General features: G+C 36.5%; 4 protein-coding genes across 5 annotated transcripts; 3 read left to right on the plus strand and 1 right to left on the minus strand.

Moving 5' to 3' along the window:
- Nucleotides 1-358: 358 nt before the first annotated feature.
- LOC113751249 (auxin-responsive protein IAA32-like) lies at nucleotides 359-1,757 on the plus strand. The gene is made up of 4 exons (XM_027295186.1): nucleotides 359-509; nucleotides 933-1,169; nucleotides 1,249-1,357; nucleotides 1,530-1,757. Exons 1-4 carry the CDS (start codon nucleotides 359-361, stop codon nucleotides 1,618-1,620), a joined length of 588 nt encoding a protein of 195 aa, XP_027150987.1. The 3' UTR covers nucleotides 1,621-1,757.
- Nucleotides 1,758-5,506: 3,749 nt separating this feature from the next.
- LOC113754132 (receptor protein kinase-like protein ZAR1) lies at nucleotides 5,507-8,252 on the minus strand. Of its 2 annotated transcripts, XM_027298482.1 has the most exons (3): nucleotides 8,003-8,252; nucleotides 6,474-7,862; nucleotides 5,507-6,360 (listed from the first exon to the last, which is right to left on the minus strand). In XM_027298482.1, exons 2-3 carry the CDS (start codon nucleotides 7,849-7,851, stop codon nucleotides 5,690-5,692), a joined length of 2,049 nt encoding a protein of 682 aa, XP_027154283.1. In that variant the 5' UTR covers nucleotides 7,852-7,862; nucleotides 8,003-8,252; the 3' UTR covers nucleotides 5,507-5,689. The 2 variants fall into 2 exon arrangements, with proteins under 2 accessions (XP_027154283.1, XP_027154282.1); XM_027298481.1 differs by having other exon boundaries at nucleotides 6,474-8,252.
- A 6,681-nt stretch (nucleotides 8,253-14,933) lies between these two features.
- Nucleotides 14,934-15,772, plus strand: LOC113752570. The gene is made up of 2 exons (XM_027296679.1): nucleotides 14,934-15,268; nucleotides 15,343-15,772. The coding sequence occupies exons 1-2, from the start codon at nucleotides 14,934-14,936 to the stop codon at nucleotides 15,770-15,772; spliced, it is 765 nt and encodes a 254-aa protein (XP_027152480.1).
- Nucleotides 15,773-16,116: 344 nt separating this feature from the next.
- Nucleotides 16,117-18,519, plus strand: LOC113752571. Its single transcript, XM_027296680.1, has 9 exons — nucleotides 16,117-16,260; nucleotides 16,345-16,615; nucleotides 16,706-16,790; nucleotides 16,882-17,006; nucleotides 17,099-17,177; nucleotides 17,280-17,409; nucleotides 17,511-17,569; nucleotides 17,891-18,011; nucleotides 18,148-18,519. The coding sequence occupies exons 1-9, from the start codon at nucleotides 16,117-16,119 to the stop codon at nucleotides 18,517-18,519; spliced, it is 1,386 nt and encodes a 461-aa protein (XP_027152481.1).
- The last annotated feature ends 669 nt before the right edge of the window (nucleotides 18,520-19,188 follow it).

The following is a 19,188-nucleotide window of genomic DNA, read 5'->3' on the forward strand; positions in this document are numbered from 1 at the left end:
CCAGCAAAGATCTCAGGCGTACTGTAGAGATGCAAAATCCAAACTTGCCCTTGATGGGATCTTCTGGCCCATCCTATCCCATCCCTTGTTCTTCTGTTCTTTTCCTAACTTCTTGAATTCTTCCATGTTATGAATGGCAGAATACATAACTACATAACTACCACTAAATGATTAGTGATGGGATAAAGGCTTTCTTGTCTTCCATGTCCCCACTTGAGCTTGCATTTCTGATGCCTGGTTTATTGCTTTGTCACCAGGTGTTTATGTCACATACACTTATAAAATGGAAAGTCATAGTATAATGCTGTAGCAAACCCACTTTATCACTTATTCTGAGATAGTCATTTCTGCTGAATCAATGGATTCAAATGCATCAAATTACCATCTAAATCATGCAACTCTCCCCCAAGTTTATTACCAGGGGAAGGAGGCTGACAATATCATTGACTTGGGCCTTAGCCTAAGAGTTTTGCAGCCAGAGTCTTATCATCCATCTCCTCATGGTAATAGTATATAACCTTTCATAGAAGTAGGTTTATTGCTATCACTATACTCTACAAACTAGTCAAAAGAGTCATGTTATGATGAAGCAATTGACATGTCTGCAGTAGAAAGCATATGAAAGTTGTCATTTCAAAGAAGTAAAGCGTCAGTGATGACTGAGTCTGGAACGAATTGTTAATACAAGGTTTAGTTCATCACTATTTTCATACCCCTAGGAGTTTTGGTGTGGACTGATGTAGTTTGGTACCCTCTGATGCAAAATTTCCAATCCAAAACCACCACAGCATCTCAGTAATGTATATTTTCAGCATGCAACTTTTGATTGTTTTGCTGGTAATGTTACAATATACATGAAACTAGGCAATTACCAACTACAGCAACACAATATTACTGAACAGTATTATGTTTGCTATTGCCGTAAACAGCAGATGACTTTGATGTCCTGATAGACTGGCACCAGCTGCATCCCCGGATGAAAAATTCAAAGACTGATTATCCACAAAATATGGTGGGAAATCATGATGATGAAACTGAGGGAGTTCAAAGCAAGGAGCGTTGGTCATATGTGAAAGTTAACATGGATGGAGTAATAGTTGGCAGGAAAATCTGCATCCTTGACCATATGGGCTACTCTGATCTTGCACTTCAACTAGAAGAAATGTTCGGTATAGTCTAACAATCTTCAACTGTTTATTATTATTATTATTATTTTTAAGATTCAGCGAAAGTTTTCTTATTTTCCAGGGAAACAGTCTGTGTATGGTCTGCGACTGTTCCAATCCAACTCGGAATATTCCCTGCTATATAGGGACAGAGATGAGCATTGGAGGACTGTTGACGATGTTCCTTGGAAGTAAGTTCTGTTGTCAATGAACATGGCCATTAAGCCATGAACTTCCCCTTTTCTGTCAGTACTAATTTATCTCAATTCCCATCATTTTTATAGTTCGATCAGATCAAACTAATGTATGATTAAGCATAGCAATCATATGATCCCTGACGCTCATTCTGATGATTCTCAACAGTAATTTTGTAGAAAGTGTCAAGAGGCTGAGAATTGTGCGGAAGGATGAAGCATTTAGTCCCTCTTCATCAGCATTGCTTAATTCTCTCTAACACTGAGTCTTAACAAATAGTGTGGACTAAGACAAGTTTAGGATCCACCTGCTACAACCTCAGCTAAACTATTCTGGTTCTCCCTCAATGATTATCAACTTAGCAAGCTTGATCTTCTGAGTTGTTGCTTGCATTGTATTTCTTTGTATGATTTATTCTTCACCAAAATGGATTACTCAGTGACAAGCTGATGGATTGGAAACCTTTGTTTGGCTGAGAACTCTATAATTCTCGTTTATCACCATTTAGATTTGGTTGGCTATAAGATACTACTGTCTCACCAATACAGTGGAGTGACAGTTTTATCCCAAATGCTGTTGCAGAATCATTTACCCACAGAAACAGCAGTAATTCATTGTTCATTTTCAAAGTCAAAACTACAGATATCATTCTGAAGAGTGATTTCCGAACCCTTCACATGTCTTGAATTGAGGATCCTGTTAACAATTACCAGCATATATTCTAAGGCAGAGAAGACAATTGCAAAATACTTTCTCTGTTTTCATCAAGTAGTTTAGAAAACTGCAACCTTTGACTAGTGAATGCCGGATCTATTGGAGATTGTGTAGATTTTATACCTATGTGTTAGTACTATTATAGGGCGAATATTTGTTCTAAAAGCTACAAGTGCTAAAGGACAACTGTATCAACCCAATAAGCCACGATATGCCCCCCAAAAAGAAAGAACACTACAACCCCTGATCCTAGCTTCTTTTTTTTTTTTTTTTTTTTTTTTTAGTTTTTTGCTTAAATTTCTTTTTATGCCAAGTCTATCCATAATAGTGGTCTAGTTGGAAGATTACGAAAAAAAAATAAAAAATTATGCGTTCTAAAATTACAACTTTCAACTCTTAGCTGGCTTACTGGGTCCTATATATATATGTACTCTTGTATATTCCCATACATGCATTTTCCAAAGGGGTAATTTCAGAAACCTCCCTTGAGGTTTCTAACAATTTCATCTAGTACTTTTGAGATTTTCAATATTACACTTACCTCCCTTGATCCTATAAAATGACTATAATAAACTTAATATATTAATATTTTTCATGCAATTAAATAATACGTTCCTAATCTTGTGCATAGAAATGCACCACACAATTAAATATTCAATGGAAACAAAAACAAGATCACTTATAGAATAACTAATTATGTCCTAAACATAATTCTAACATATTACAAATTAATTTTAGCTTGGCTTGAAAGATCTAAAGATGAATAGAAAAAGATATAAGTTGAAGATTTAAATATAACAGGCATGAATTGGTACTCCGATATTTGAGGGATGAGATGTTATATTAATACAGTTAGTGAAATTTTTTAAGTTTAACAGTACTGATTTTTTTTTCTTTTGTGACTTAGATTGAGATTTTAGAATTTAAGCACTAATGGAAGCGGTGGTCATGATGATAATGGCGCTAATTTGAAAATGTACGAATATGAAAGTTTAAAATAATAGAGATGAAAGCGGAAAGTGGGTTTGAGATTTTGTGCATATTTCATACTTTTTTTTATAGAATTTTATAAGAAGGTAAAAGGAACTTCACAATTTCATGAGGGCAATTTGGGTTATTCATTCAAAATTTTGACCATAAATGGTAAATTCAAGGGAGATATGTGTAATTTTTAAAACTTTAGGGGTACTAAATGAAATTATTAGAAACCTCAAGGGAGGTTTCTGAAATTATCCCTTTTCCAAATTTCAATCTCCAGTAGTGCCCAACTTTCCAGTCTATTCATTGAGCATGAATGACGGCCCATCATCACCTCAAATTGTTGAAAAACAATTCTCAGCTCGTGATGCTGACTGCATGGAATTGACCAGAAAAATCCCAAAACGACAACCTCATCTCCTTTAAAGTCAAAATAATCCAATCAACGGAAATAACAGGCTGGACTCCTTAAAATCCTGAATACTCGCAGGACCCATTTCTTTATTCATCCAACTCGGACCACTGCCTATATTGTCCCACTTCTTCCATGCGGATGACTTGCAAATTTCCGTCCTCCATCCATAAAGGCACTTACCAACTGTATATTCTTCCATTGATGATCTCTAAAGCCTACATTCTGAATTGGACTAGGAGAAAAGGATTGCAAAGAGTTGAATACATAATATCCAATTTATTCCGTGAATTTATGTACGACAGTGTAAGTATTTATACCCTTTTGAAGTATGGATTGAATCTTACAAGTGTAGATGCTCGACTTTAGCTGCAGATCATGATGGTGTCCCCAAACCATAGAGCCTACTCATGCCTTAACATGCTCATGCTCATTTGTAAAGGGACATCCAAGTGTCTTGTCCCCTTGCACCGACTTCACTCTTAGGCCAATTGCATCCATTGCATAGTTATAATCCAATAAAACAGATACAACAATGATTCATGATGGTTCAATATCTGGAAAGGTGAAGTTGGTAGATTGAAGAATAGGTTCCAATCTTGGTAACTATGATTTAAGTATAGCTGAAATTCATGAAACCAACTTTCTGTGTCAAGGTGAAGTTGGTAGATTGAAGAATAAGTTCCAATCTTAGAAACTATGATTTAAGTATTGCTGAAATTCCTGAAACCAACTTCTGTGTCCCAAAAGTGTAGTTACAACCATGTTTAATTAATTGTAACCCTACATAACTCAAGTATGAGGACAACGGACCTCTTTTGGGAGGCTTACTTTCGATTGATTGAAAAGTTGATAAAAAAAAATACAAGTCGAGATTTTTTTTTTTTTTTAAAAAAAAAGTGAACATGAAATGCGGATTAGGGGTGCTATTGAGTCGATTCGAGCTCAAGTATCATTATACTCGAGTTCAAACTCGATTAATACTAGTGCTATTCGAGGTTGAACTCGAACGAGTACGTAACATTAAACTTGAGGCAAACTCGAGAGTTGTAATTAAGTTCGAACTCGACTTGATTGAACTTGAGAATATTGCGAGTGTTTTTGAGCTCGAGCTATTCGAGTTCAAGTTTGATTTTTTGCTAAGACATGAACCCATAATAATAATTTCATAATTAAAAATTATATATATTTTATAAATAATACAACTACTCAATTAAACTCATTGAGCACTCAAGTACTAAATTCTTATGTTCGGACTCAGACTCGCTATATAAATCGAGCAGATCGAACTCAAGCACAAACTCGAACTTTGTTTGACCGAGTTCATGCCGAGTATTTGACCAAGTTGCTCGCCCACACCCCTAATACAGATTAAGCTCACTTAGATTTAAAGATTATTTTTGGAGTTTCCAATATGTCACCAAAAGAAAGTTGATTAACTTGGAATTATACGATTTATGTACCCAAAAAAAAAAAAAATTCGGCTAACACTTTTCCAATTCGCCAAGTCTCAAATAGAAGTATAACGCGAACCCAAATTAGCATATATACAATTAATTCCTTTTAAAATAAGAAAGTGTCTCCAAAAAAACAAAGTAATTGGCAGGCCCCCATCTGCTTAAAGGAAACATCCATTGATCAGACTATCATATTAATCCACTCACGAGGCATGTTGAACAATTCAGATACACCAACATAGGGCCACCCTTTCATACCCAAAAAAATGCAAAAGCATGTAGACGGCCACATTTTCCAGCTGTACATTAGCGGCCAATAGTGCACTGAGTAATTTTGTATGATTTGTGCATGTTAAGTGCCATTTTTTGAACCCTATTGAACTTGTTAACATGGAAGAGAAAGAACTTTAATGCAGGAGAGGGACTACGAAAAGACAAAAGGTCTGCAATAAGAGCATGAGACAACATTCTTTGGGCAAATGCACACGTGAAAGATACAACTACTAAAATCTTTCAGTCTATGCCAGATCCACCCACATTTCGTCCCTTTCAACTGAAAGAATGTGAAGCTTGCTTTTTGCATATTACACGAGAACCTACAGTAGGATATGAGGCAATAGTACAGGACATTCCAATTCCTCTAGATTGTGGTTTGACAATTTCTCCCATAATGTCAACAAATGGAGCCTAACTTTTGCAAGTTTGAGGTAAGGAAAAAAAAGAATATCACTCGGAACAAATTACATTCACAAAATTTTACATTATTCTCATTCAGAAGACACAGGTAATCTTTCCAAAGTGTCCAAGACATGCCTCATTGATGGTCTTCTATCAGGACTAGTTTGTATGCATGCCATTGCAATCTTCAGAACCGCGATCATCTCCTCTTCTTTGTCAGCATCGTCAGCTAAAAAGGGATCTAAAACATCGGATAGAGGTTTTTTCTCTTCAATGCATAGCTGCATCCAGTGAACAATGTCTATTTCAGAGGTGCCTACCTGCACTAGAGGTGATTTTCCAGTAATCATTTCCAGCAGTATCACGCCATATGAGTAGACATCCCACTTCTGTGATGGCTTGACCACTTTCAGTGACTCCGGGGCTTGGTAAAAGGACCCAATACTTGCAGCGGAAGCAACTGTGCCAACTTCCGAAGGTGCACTCCCTTGTTGCCTTTGTTGTGGCTTCTCTGAGATCATTCGACTTGACTGCAGGGTTGGGGATCCTCCGGCAATGTTAGCAAGACGTCCAAGTCCAAAATCAGAAATTTTAGGTTCCATATTTTGACCAAGCAAGATATTAGATGGTTTGAGATCTCCATGGACATACTTCTTGGGACTATACTCATGCAGATAAACCAAGCCTTTTGCAATTCCTTTCATTATCTTCAAGCGCATAGACCACGACAGAGGAGTAAAGGATACCATTCCAGGCTTTCCTGGGAACAAAGTTCACATACGAAGAATTTGAAGACAAGATGAGCAACATTGTTAAGAAGAAATATTGAAAAATAAGAATAATTCGCTCCGAGTTGTGAAGTGTTAAACTTACCATGAATTGCAGCAGTAAGGTTTCCATTTGGAATGTAATCATATATCAGTAGCTTCTCATCCACAGACCAATAATAGGCTCGGAGGGTTACTATATTAGGATGCTTTAGCTTTCCAATTGCTTCAACTTCAGTCTGAAATTCTTTAAATCTTTGTGAACCACCTTCACCAAGTCTTCTCACTGCTAAAACATGCCCATCTTCAAGCACGACCTTATATACAATGCCAATACCACTCTTGCCTAGCACAAATGCAGATGCCTTTAGAAGCTCGTCTAGATCAAATGCCACCTGAGTGTCAAGTGGAACTAGATCATACTGCTCCACATTTTCTGATAAAGTTTCTGATTCATCCTTCCTAAAGCATAAACACTCCTTCCCTCTCTTGCCTCCCTTCTCAAAACCATAGCCATCAACCCTCCTTTTGCCACAAGGACACATCTTTGAATAACAATACGAAAACAGCAAGCCAACCATGCAAATTCCAATCACATCACACACAACAATTGCAATTACAGCACTTTTACTGAGCCCTCTTCCTCTGCTACCATTCTCATCCGTCCTTTGTGGAGGGTAGTTATTAGGCAAGGAAGGATATGAAGATGGCGAACTTGGTCCACTGTCTGAACAAGGATCTTTCAATGGAGGGCCACAAAGGCCAGGGTTTCCAATAAAAGCAGTTGGCCCTCTGTTAATTAGAGCACCATTTTGTGGAATAGGACCACTTAATTTATTATAGGTGAGATCAATATAAACCTTCTCAGGAAGATTACCTAAGCTAGGAGGGATTGAGCCATCAAACATATTATGAGACAAATCAACAGTTCCTTGTAAATTAGTTAAATTTCCAAGATCACTAGGAATTGAACCGCTAAAGTTGTTATATGCAAGATCAAGTTTTTCCAACAACACCAAATTAGTCCCAAATCCATGAGGCAAAGGACCAGTAAGATTATTGTGACTAAGGTCAAGGACCCTCAATCTTTTACATTGAACAAAAGAATCAGGCAGTGACCCATTAAAGAAATTCTCAGACAAATCTAGAGCTTGAAGGTAACTAAGCTTCCCTATTTCAGACGGTATCGGCCCAGAAAAGAAATTCCCAAAAAGAACCAAACCTTTCAGCCCCTGAGCTGCAAAGAGCTCACCAGGTAAGCTGCCAAATAACTTGTTATTCCTTAAATTTACGTGTCTAAGCTCAGGTAAAGATCCAAGAGAAGAAGAAAGAAACCCAGTGAGTTTCTTCTTAGGAATGCTAACAGAAACAACTTTCTGGTCTTTGCATGTTATACCATTCCAAGAACAGGGGGTTTCATCAGAATGGTTCCAACTGTTCATGGACCCTTCAGGGTCTTGCTGAATAGCATTCTTGAATGACATAAGCGCAAATCCTTCATTGTTCAAACACCCCACAAAACCATGAAAACTAAATAGACTTAAAATGAACAAAATTACAGTACTATTATCTAACATTTCCAAGAAAAGTGACCGTTGGAAATGTGTAAAAAAGGATGTGTTTTAAAGGGCTTACCTTTGTACACCAGGAAATCGAGCTGTTGCAGAGAAAGCTTAGAGAAGAACTGGGACTTGAGAGAACGTGAAGGAGAGAAAGAAAGGTCTGACAGGAAGTACTACCATTGAGAGCAGAAAAAAGAGTGATGGAGAAAGGTAAAGTTGGTTTCAGCTAGCAGAAGAAAAGAACAGGCATATTATTGATTCTTTAGGGGGAAAATGAAAAATGGGAAACAAACGAAAGAGAAGGTTGGTGAGAGAATCTAAGCAAACAAAAATGAAAACGGAGTAAAGTTTTGTATAACTATTGAGGATGTATATTATTGCAAGTCAATAATGTATGGCTATATTTGGAGAGTGACATTTTCCTTTTTTTTTTTGGGAATGGTTATAGTTTAGCATTAGGCCGCTCCCAAAAGTTCTTTGCACGAGCTCATCGCATATTCAATAATCAATACTCTACATGTATAAAGCATTTAATGTTTTTCCATGCACACAATCCAATAATCAATAGTTTACATACAAATGCTTTCGGGGATGATTCTTTTCTTTTAAAGATCAATAGTGAGATTTCACTTAACTTTTTTTTTTTTATGACTTCAACTTAGAACATATCAATTACAAGTGAAATACATTACCAATTAAACTCCATTTCATTATCAAACGGAAACGATACATCTCTATGGATAAATGAATTATATATAGTCTATTACTAGTACACATGCATGTAGTTGTATCTTTCTGTATTTTTACTCTGAACATCATTTTGTGAATTTGTGTATGTAATCAAACTGACATTTGTGTGTGTGTGTGTGTTTTTTTTTCTTACATTAGATGAAATGTCTTTAAAAAGAAGGCAAATTTCAATCAGGTTTAGCCCAGAAATAAACAACGTTAGCATGGAGTAAAAGAAACATTTGACAGTCTGGATTTGTGTTAAAACAAAAAAGTCCCAGTCCCCTAGGACCGTTGAGGGAGGACATTGTGCAATGAGTACAGTTAATATTAAATTCACCAGGGAACTCCTTCCCAGTAGTTGCTTTGGTTCCTATAATCAACCAACCTTTTTGACTGCAAATGGTCCAACGAATTCAATATCAAAACATGCTAATCTAAGCCAGCTGCGCTTAGATTACCACATAATAGAGTATTAGTATTCCTAGTCCTAAAGCTGTCCCAAAATTGTACAGCAGTGCCCACCGCAGGTGAGAACCAATAGTGACTTTTCCTGCTATGCCTGTGACATCCTTGTCCCTCTATCTGTAGTACAGTAGCTGGGGTGCAATGAGAGCCACTACAATTATCAGTGAAAATTACACCTATATAGTTTAGATATTAAAGCAATAAATGTAGGTATGAAAATAATAAGTGTAGACATGAATTATAATTTTTGAACACAAATTTCAACAAATATGAAATTTTTTTTTGTGTTTTTGTATGCAATTGTACTAGCATACGGCTCCAGAGATAATCTAGTGGTAAAACAGGCTTTTGGACTGAATAAAGTTCGAGGTTCGAATTTTTTCCTAAACTTGAATCTCTCTTGTCTAACTTGGGTGCATCGTGGGAGGTCGCGGCGTATCTCCTAATTTGATGTATCGGCTCAGATCTTAAGTGGCTCGAGTCGAGGTATATTCTAAATAAAAAAAATTGTAAAAAATTGTATTAGCATACATTTAATACTTTAGTGCCTATATTTGTTTGGCTAGTATTTATTTCTACAGGGCTAAAACAAGAAAGTGGGGATGCATTGACTGACATGTGGGCTAAGAATGAAAGTAGCCGTTTGTCATGATGAGTAGCTGAGAATTTTTAGATAGGGAAGTAGAATATAAAATAATTAAAGAAATCACACCATTTAAAGATCATTTAATTATTCTTCGTGGCCCAGAGAGTAAATAAAAGTTATTCTTGGCTGTTAAGAAAAATAAAATTGTGTTTCTTTTTCCCCTCATAACTCAATCTATAATTATCAATTCGTGATTATTACGCTGTACCATTGAAAGCTACCAGAGGACCAATTCAAAGCCGTTGCAGGAATGGGATGATGATGCCAAGGACTCAAGAATGAGCTTTTGAATAAGGATATTCTATCTTGTAGCTCCAATGACGAAAGAAATCATCCATTATCATGCAAAGAATGCGTCCATAAAGGGTTTCTTTTTTTTTTTTCTTTTTTTGGGTCAAAATAAAACTATTATATCTTTTAGGGAATGTACACTTAATGCTGAATTTATAATGTAGTAATCCATACGAATAAATTTTATACTGACATTTGTATCTATGATATACGTGCATATGTTGAATTTTAAATTCAAAATTTGTATAGTTGTTATTCATCTAAGTATTGATCGTGTATACATTGTCAGTATATAAAACAAAAATTAATTCATTATTTTTTTTTTGAAACTGATAATTTTCTTTTCGTTTGTCAGAAAGATTCAAGCCACTTGATCAACATCACCAAATTAATTTCCTTTACAATATGGTAACTAAATTAATTTACTAAAGTGCTACAATTCTTACACTGAAGAGTACCAACTATTATTATTATTTTTTTTTGGCTGTGAAATAATCAACACATCAGCAGATAAATATGGTGGAATCTGGAAAGGTAAACCAAACAACTAACAGAGCCCAGAAGACGACTTGAATTAATCCTTTTCAGACAAGCGTGATTGGAGGCGGTCTACACTCTTTTAAAAAAAATGTTGAAGATTGCTCAACTCCGCCGAATAAATCACCAGGCAAAAGCAAAAAATGTCCAACTATCAAAGTATATCGACACAGACATTTGGACCAGACAAAACTCCCGTAAATAACGAATCTGGACTTGGACTTTGGAAACCTGAACGTACTGTTTTTAGTTTGAGTTTCTCCGAAGCAAAAAGATTTATGACCTAAGAACAAGAGGGAATTTCCCCCCTCCTTTTTTTTTTTTAACCTTTTTACTCTTTCTTAACTAAAGTTTTCAAAAGATTAAGCTTTACATATTACTCCTATGGTTTTGACTCCATTTGCTTGTGGATTATGACTCACAAAAAGATTTATGACCTAAGAACAAGAGGGAATTTCCCCCCTTTTTTTAAACCTTTTTACTCTTTCTTAACTAAGTTTACAAAAGATGAAGCTTTACATCCTAATCCTAACTATATATAAGAAGCACTTGCACTTCTATGTGTGTGTGTGTGTATAGATATATATATATTATATCCATATATAAGAAGCCTTGTTCTCATTTCACTCTTTGTACTTCAAGCTCTTGTATGTTGCTTTCTCCTTACTCTTGTACTATACATATATAGTACTGTTTGATCCCACTATCCATTTGGAATTGTTAGTGCATTTGTTTATTTACGTTATTACCTTTTGTAGATGCTTTGTTGTGGCTGCAGCCTTAGAATTGCATGCTCTTTATAGCCATTTTGTATGGATTTGACCAAGGTTCAGCACTTACAACTTTAGCGGGTTGTGAAATTACTCACGTGGACAAGCATCTTGGTTGTTATATGGATAATGTTATGATAACAATGTGCATTATAGTAATTCCACACTAAATTAAGCAGAATTAATTATTGGAAGGCCGTGTACTACAACTTTCATCTTCAACATGCACCGCTCTATTTTGTATGCTGTTATGCACTGCTTTTAGCTTTCAGCTTCAGCCTGTGTTTTGCTCCTCTGGTTTCTCAGTGCTTCCATTGCTGGTATCATTCAATTTGCACTTTATTTCAAATGTTCATTTCCCCTTGGATCGTTTGCTTTCATGCATCTCTCAAGTCTTTCTTGCTTTGTCATTCATATTGCATTAGTTTCTGTTCGCACTTTTGTGCTTATGAGCTATAGCATTTGCTTGCATTTCTTATGAAATCTTCGTATGAATGAAGTTAACAGGTTTTTTGCCCATATTAATAGTTAGTTGCAAACCAAAAATGCTATTTGTTTGATCGAAGGAGTATGTTTTACTTTTGGAGGCCTGCTTAGCATATACCAGTTGGAATATGCTCTTATTTCTTTTTTGTGTTTCTTTCATAGCAGCGGAACGTTTGCTTACCTGCTGTTTTTGGTTACCTCAGTAAGTATTTCAGTCCTTTTTCACTTTTATTGTTGCATATTGCGTTTGCATGGTTATTTTTCATGTTCATCAGTAGGTGCAGACTCCAAGTTAATGCTCGTCTTTCATTTTGTTTTCTGCTTTTTGGTTGGCTTATTGTCATTTTATGCATCAAACTTACCTATGAGCCTATCTAGACTAAGCATAAGTGAAGAAGATGTTGAAAATAGAAAGGCTAGGAAACTTAGGCAGAATGAACAAGCAAGAAATAGGTATGCTATGCTCTCTCTCTGCTGAAGAAAAAAAAATTCGACGTGCAAAACAAAAGAGAGGCTTATCTTAGAAGAAAACAGACGAACTTGGTTTCTGTCGGTGCTCCTGATCAACTAAATAAGGTGGTCAGCTCTTGCGTGCTACGGCCATTGCCCATTGGACAACCAGACAGTTCTCAAAGTCATGAGAAATTGAAAATATATATCTCAGAATTCTCTACTTTTCACACAGGTATCCAATGATTGCATTTTTCTTGGTATTATTTTCCATTGTATAGTAAATCACACTTTATTATAAGAGGCCTCAATAAGCCTACTGTATCTCAAGTTGCTGCTTTGTGGGATTAGGGAGACGAATCAAATAGTGGATATGCTAGACACATTCAAGTTTACACTAAAGATGGACAGCCGCGACGAGTGCAATATTACTACGGATGTTATGACGCATTGCAGTACCCATTGCTGTTTGCATTTGGAGAAACAGGATGGCATCCAGGCATTAAAAGATCTGAAAGACAAAATCCCAAAAAATGCAGAAGAAAAGAAAGAAAGAATGCAAATCTGCTGATGAAATGATTAATATGGAAGAACAAGGTTAGCAAAACTACATATTTGCATTATGAACTACATGAAGTAGTATCTTTACTTTATAGATTGAAATGCTTTACCCTTACTGCTACTCGTATATCAGTTCACTTTTTATTTTTAATGGCCAGCTTCCAGACCATTTGACTGCTCAAATGAATATGTTTCTTGGTTCTTGTTCAGAAGATATGCTGATTCTATGGTTCTTGTTCAGAAATTTGGCCGGCCTGATATATTCATTACCATGACCTGCAATCCTTCATGGCTAGAGATAAAACTAACATATGTTATCCACTGATGAAGCTCATAACAGACCAGATCTCAAAGTTGTACACCACTGAGGCACATGACAAGATTTTTTCTGCTGAGATTCCTGACGAAAATCAAAACAGACCACCATTCAATATGGTGAGAAAGCACATGATGCACGGACCTTGTGGCCATAAAAATCCCAATAATGTCTGCAGGGATGGTTCACCAGTCAGAAAGTGCAAAAATAATTATCCTAAACGGTGGGCTGAAAAAACATCGCATGGAGATAGTTCGTAACCTACATACAAGAGAAGGAAGAATGGTCGAAAAGTTATCGTTCGAGATCACCAGCTAGACAATAGATGTGTTGTACCTTACAACCCATACCTATTGGCCAAATTTGATTGTCGCATTAACGTTGAACTTTGTTCTAGTGTTAAAGCTGTCAAATACATTTATAAATACATACATAAAGGTCATGACAGAATTCACTTTTGCATCAATGCTGATCGTGCTGCTGCCTCTTCTGCTCCATCAGTATCTGCTAGCTCAACTACATCAGCCACTCCTTCAGTGTCTGATCCGGTGGATGAAATCAAAGATTACCAGACAGGCAGATGGGTTTGTGCTGTTGAAGCAATGTGGCGTATCTATCTTCTTCCTCTAAGTGAAATGCATCCATCAGTCATTCATTTATAAGTTCACTTAGAGAACTTCCAATCGATGAGCTTCACAGAAGATCAAGATTTACATGAGCTTTTAAGTAATCCTTTTGCGAAGAGAACCATGCTTACTGAATTTTTTCGCACGAATTCAACTCATGATTTAGCCAAGAGCCTGAAGTGCACTTATAAAGAATTCCCTGAACATTTTTTTTGGTATCCTGGATCAAAAGCATGGTCACCTCGAAAACAGAAAGACGCAATTGGAAGATTAGTCTCAGTTAATCCAATTGAAGGTGAATGTTACTGTCTCCGTTTATTGCTGCTGAATGTCTGAGGGCCGACTTCTTTTAACGACTTGAAAACTGTTAATGGCGTCTTAGTTGATACTTTCAAAGAAGCTGAAGTTCTTCGAGGCTATTTTCAGTCAGACAACAGTCAGGAACAATGCTTACAAGAGGCTGCAGTATACCACATGCCATATACTTTAAGACGTCTCTTTGCCACTCTTTTAGTTTTCTCGCCTCCAGAAAATGCAAGGCATTTATGGCTAAAATTTCAACAATATATGTCAGAAGATTATCAGAGAGCAGGGAACTTAACGGACAAGGAACTGAAGCAAAAGTGTTACAACAAATCAACAATTTCCTTGAATCAATGGGTAAGAACATCAACTCCCATGCATTAGTGCCCAGAATACTCGAGTTTGATGGCCTGACAAAAGATACCAGAGATACTCTTAGTGAATTGAACATTAGAGTCTCAGAAATTGATTTAGCTTCAGTTTCTCAACTTAATACTGACCAAAGAGCTGCATTCAATACCAAACTTGAAGCTGCCTATGTCAATAAACGAGGCTGCTTTTTCCTAGATGGACCTGGTGGCACTGAAAAAACATTTTCATATAAAGCTTTACTCGCTGATGTAAGATCAAAAGGCTTTATGGTGCTTGCTACAGCTTCTTGTGGAGTGGCTGCCTCGATTTTACCTGGAGGAAGGACAGCACATTCAAGATTCAAAATACCTATCGATTTAAGTGCTGAAAATATGTGCAAAATCAGCAAACAAAGTGCACTTGCTGACCTCCTGCGACAGGCAAAGTTAATCATCTAGGATGAAGCACCAATGACACACAAAACTGCTATTGAAGGAGTAGACAAGATGTTAAAGGATATTATGAGTTCAACAGAGCTCTTTGGATCAAAGGTTATAGTATTAGGAGGTGACTTCAGACAAGTACTTCCAGTGGTAACAAAAGGATCAAAAGCAGACTTTATTCAGGCAAGCATTGTAAATTCCTACATTCGGCCACAGTTCACACAAAACATGAGGGCGATATCAGATCCTGACTTTACAGTTATCTGCTACGCATTGGTAATGGAGCTGAACCTTACATTGATAAGAAGAACATCAGAATTCCACGACCTTTACTTCTACCATACACGACTGAAGAAGAATCTGTTAGTGCTTTAATTAAATATGTGTTTCCTGACCTAAATGCCTTCACTGATCATAACTTTTCTCTAGTGAACAGGGCTATACTAACAACAAGAAATGACTTCATCGACGAGCTGAATGAAATACTAACAGAGAGGTTTCCAGGAAATGCATATCAATATATCAGCAGAGACAAAGCACTTGAAATTAGTGAACAAACAATGTTCGAAGATTTCTTTAACAGCTTGACTCCTACTGGATTCCCGCCTTATAAATTAACTTTGAAACCAAACTCACCAATCATTCTGCTTAGAAATATAGATCCTCCAGGAGGTCTTTGCAATGGCACAAGACTTATATGTAAATCTTTAAAGCCTAATATTATACATGCCATCATTAGCACAGGCGAACATATAGGCAAAGAAGTCTTTCTGCATAGAATCTCTCTTTTCGAGTTGAGAATGACCCTGATTGCCCTATTTCTTTTGAGCGTCATCAGTTCCCTGTTAGATTATGCTTTGCAATGACTATAAATAAATCTCAAGGTCAAACATTAGATTTTGTTGGTATTTATTTACGTGAGCCTGTGTTCTCACATGGACAGATATATGTAGCAATCTCAAGAGCTAAAAACAATAAAGCTGTGAAAATACTCATAAGACCATCAGTTTTTGATACAAATACAGATGATTTGACAGAAAATGTTGTTTATACAGAAATCCTAGAATTAGCATTAGCATGATATCTTATATGAGTAGCTGCTTTTCCATACAGTCTGATCATCAATGCAGAAAATATAGTATTCATGATGCATGCAAGTCTTTCAGTTATTTCTTACACTGTGCAATATATATTCATATCACTTTCACAGATGGGAACAAACTTCACTGCAATTAATAAAATACTTCCTGGCATGAAAGACTGGACCTGTAAAGTTCAAGTCATTCAGAAGCAAAGGATTCAGGTGTCGAAAGCTGGCAACAGATATCAAAAGCTGCTCCTCATGGATGATCAGGTAATACCATATTCGAATACTTACAACGTGAAAACTTCAGTACTAATACATCTTTAATTCACCTCATTCAACTCTCAACGACAGGGAACAAAGCTTGAAGCTCTTATCTATAACTCAGACATTGAGTTCTTTAGAGCTTTATTGCAGTTATATAACAAATACCTCGTCTCAAATGCAAAAGTCAAGTTTGCCTCAGCAGACTACCGTTCAACTGAAAAGGAATGCAACTGGATCATCGACAATTCAACAGTTGTTCATCTTGTGAGCGATACCGATTCACCAATGATTACTCCAGTGCTTAACTTCACTGATTTCAAAAAGTTTCGTCAGTACATAGATATCCAATCTGAAATAGGTAAATCGTACTGCATTTCTACAATAGTGAAACATTTTACTGTTCACAGAGACTGACACGCAGAATTTCCTTTCTTTAAAAAAAAAATAGATGTCCTGGCAGCTGCTATTCAAGTGCAACCAAGAAATAACAGAGGAACCACCCCTCTGAGAAACATAATTGTGATCGATCAAGGGTAATACTTTCAAAATGCATGCAAAATCGCATCATTATTGCAGAACTAATCATAAGTATGAATGCATGTAATAACCATAACCTCTATATAGCTGCATACCAACGATCCTAACTTTATGGGGAGCTTACGAGCTAAATGAAGGACAGGCTATTGCAGATATCATTGATTCACAGCCAATTATTGCAGCATTGAAAGTTAAGGTTTCCTCTTATCATAGTAAGAATCGACACTATCGATCACCTCACTTACTTGGAATTCAAAATTTACACAATAATATGTACCCTTTAATTACTGTCTTTCATTTGCAGCTGTGAACCTCAGCACAAAGCCAGGAAGTGCGATTCTCATTAATCCTCCAATTGAACAAGCAGCAACAATAAAGTCATGGTACTTGTTATAATTACTACTCCATTTTAAATTCTGCTATTATTATGCACCCATTAATAGTCATCATATTTGTTATACTTACTACTCCAGTTTTAATTCCAGGATTCAAGACAACCGTGCAAAAATTGAACAGATGTTGCTTGAAAAAGCTTATGAGAATCGTGCCGTCCTCTTGCCAATGCCACCTATTGAAGAGCTCACATCAATAAGAGACTTCTTGAACTTGCCCCTGGTACCACAATCACATTACCTATCTAATCTTCATCACAGTACTCAAATCTTTATCTTACTGCTCTAATTAGAAGTCTAAAAACATATATATCAAAATTGCAGCAAAAATCCTGTTGGTTACAAGGCACACCAACTCTGCTAGATAAAAGTCAAAAGCTCTGGTATAATGCATGTCCTGGATGCCATAAATCTCTTCGGATGTCTCCACAGCACTTAATTATTTGCACTTCATGCCAGAGACAGATTAGAGTCGAGCCAAGGTAATCAGTTCATTACATCAACAATTTTATTCAACTTTGAAACTTGAATCTCAGTAGAACAGGGACCACCACAGTCCCTTTGCCTTGTGTTATTACCCTCTATACATGCTCTGTTGTGGCTATAGCATTAGAGTTGCATGCTCTTTATAGTCAGTTTGTATCGATTTATACTGCTGTTCACATACATCTGCTTATTAATAATTTGCTTCTCTTATGAAACAGGTGTAGATTAACTGTTAACTTTGCTAACTGCTCTGGCTCAATGACATTGGATCTATATGGACAAGATGCCGAGCAACTACTGCCATTCACTATAGCAGAAATTCAAGACCAAGAGGAACAAGTAAGCAACACATCCACTAATTAATACGTTGAAATATATATTACTCTCATAACATACAAAACCAACCAACTAATAGCTTCTCAGTTTCAAATACATGTTTCTATAAAAAACATATTAATCTACTTCATTATTTCAGGGTTCCCTTGACTATAAAGCAATAGAGGAAAGCATTAACAGCTCCATGATTGTATGCTTCGTCAAAAAGACCGAAAAATCATTTGCATCATCCTCCACTGAAAAGTATACAGCCATTATAGCGCACAAACTGAACTTGGGAGAAATTGAAGCCAGAGGACTGCCACCAATATATACTGATGCAGAGAGTTCAACAGCAGCAATGCATGCTAAATCGACAACAGCACCAACTGAAAACACTACAAATTCATCTGGAGATCATGACAACAAACTTGAGGCAGAACGCCTCGCTACACTGAAAATAACAGAAAGCCCTACCAAGAAACAAAAGACCACTGCTGAAAAAGTGAAGGAAAAAGACGCCATGGCCTAACAGAATTAATAGCCACTAATTCCTTCACCATTTTTCCAGCCAGCACACTTTTGCAGATTCAATGGATCTAAACTCCGGCTCTTAAGCCATAGTTTTTGCAATGTATGTTTTGCAGATTCACTGATGTCCACTGAAGTTCTTAACTGCCAACTTTTGACATCCGCCAACAATAGATATAAAATACTTTTGCTATCATAACAATTGTCATCCTATTAACCAATAACAATGTCAAATGTTGTTACCTTCCCAAATTCACTCATCTCAGCTACACCTCTTCTAACAACATGAATTTCCTCATTCTTATTAAATGTTTCCTGATTCTTATTAAATGTAATCCAAAACTTTCCACCTCAATTTCTTAACAAAATCAACCTTTACATATATACACAGGCACCATCGTCCGCGCATCGCGCGGAAACCCCCCCAACTATGACTCCATTTGCTAGCAAATCTACTCTACGTAAACAGAAATGTACTGACGATGACCACGACGACGACAACATCACACATATAACATACATATATATATATATATATATCTTCGTGGCACATAAGGGAGTAGAACCCAAGAAATGTATGTGGTTCTGGTACATTCACAAGGGGGCAAAATTCATTGTGTGCGCTATCGAAATAAAGAAGAATCAAACCATATTTTTATTTTCTTTAAAA

Source organism: Coffea eugenioides, chromosome 11, assembly GCF_003713205.1.
Source record: "Coffea eugenioides isolate CCC68of chromosome 11, Ceug_1.0, whole genome shotgun sequence".
Taxonomy (NCBI): domain Eukaryota; kingdom Viridiplantae; phylum Streptophyta; class Magnoliopsida; order Gentianales; family Rubiaceae; genus Coffea; species Coffea eugenioides.

Coding starts and splice junctions, on each gene's coding strand:
- LOC113751249 (XM_027295186.1), top strand. CDS start 359: ATGGATTCAAATGCATCAAATTACCATCTAAATCATGCAACTCTCCCC. Junction 510..932: donor TCCATCTCCTCATGGTAATA/GTATATAACCTT, acceptor CGTAAACAGCAG/ATGACTTTGATGTCCTGATA. Junction 1,170..1,248: donor TCAACTAGAAGAAATGTTCG/GTATAGTCTAAC, acceptor CTTATTTTCCAG/GGAAACAGTCTGTGTATGGT.
- LOC113752570 (XM_027296679.1), top strand. CDS start 14,934: ATGACACACAAAACTGCTATTGAAGGAGTAGACAAGATGTTAAAGGAT. Junction 15,269..15,342: donor ACACGACTGAAGAAGAATCT/GTTAGTGCTTTA, acceptor TCTAGTGAACAG/GGCTATACTAACAACAAGAA.
- LOC113752571 (XM_027296680.1), top strand. CDS start 16,117: ATGGGAACAAACTTCACTGCAATTAATAAAATACTTCCTGGCATGAAA. Junction 16,261..16,344: donor TGCTCCTCATGGATGATCAG/GTAATACCATAT, acceptor TCTCAACGACAG/GGAACAAAGCTTGAAGCTCT. Junction 18,012..18,147: donor TTCAAGACCAAGAGGAACAA/GTAAGCAACACA, acceptor TCATTATTTCAG/GGTTCCCTTGACTATAAAGC.
- LOC113754132 (XM_027298481.1), bottom strand. CDS start 7,944: ATGTTAGATAATAGTACTGTAATTTTGTTCATTTTAAGTCTATTTAGT. Junction 6,361..6,473: donor CCTTACTGCTGCAATTCATG/GTAAGTTTAACA, acceptor CTTTGTTCCCAG/GAAAGCCTGGAATGGTATCC.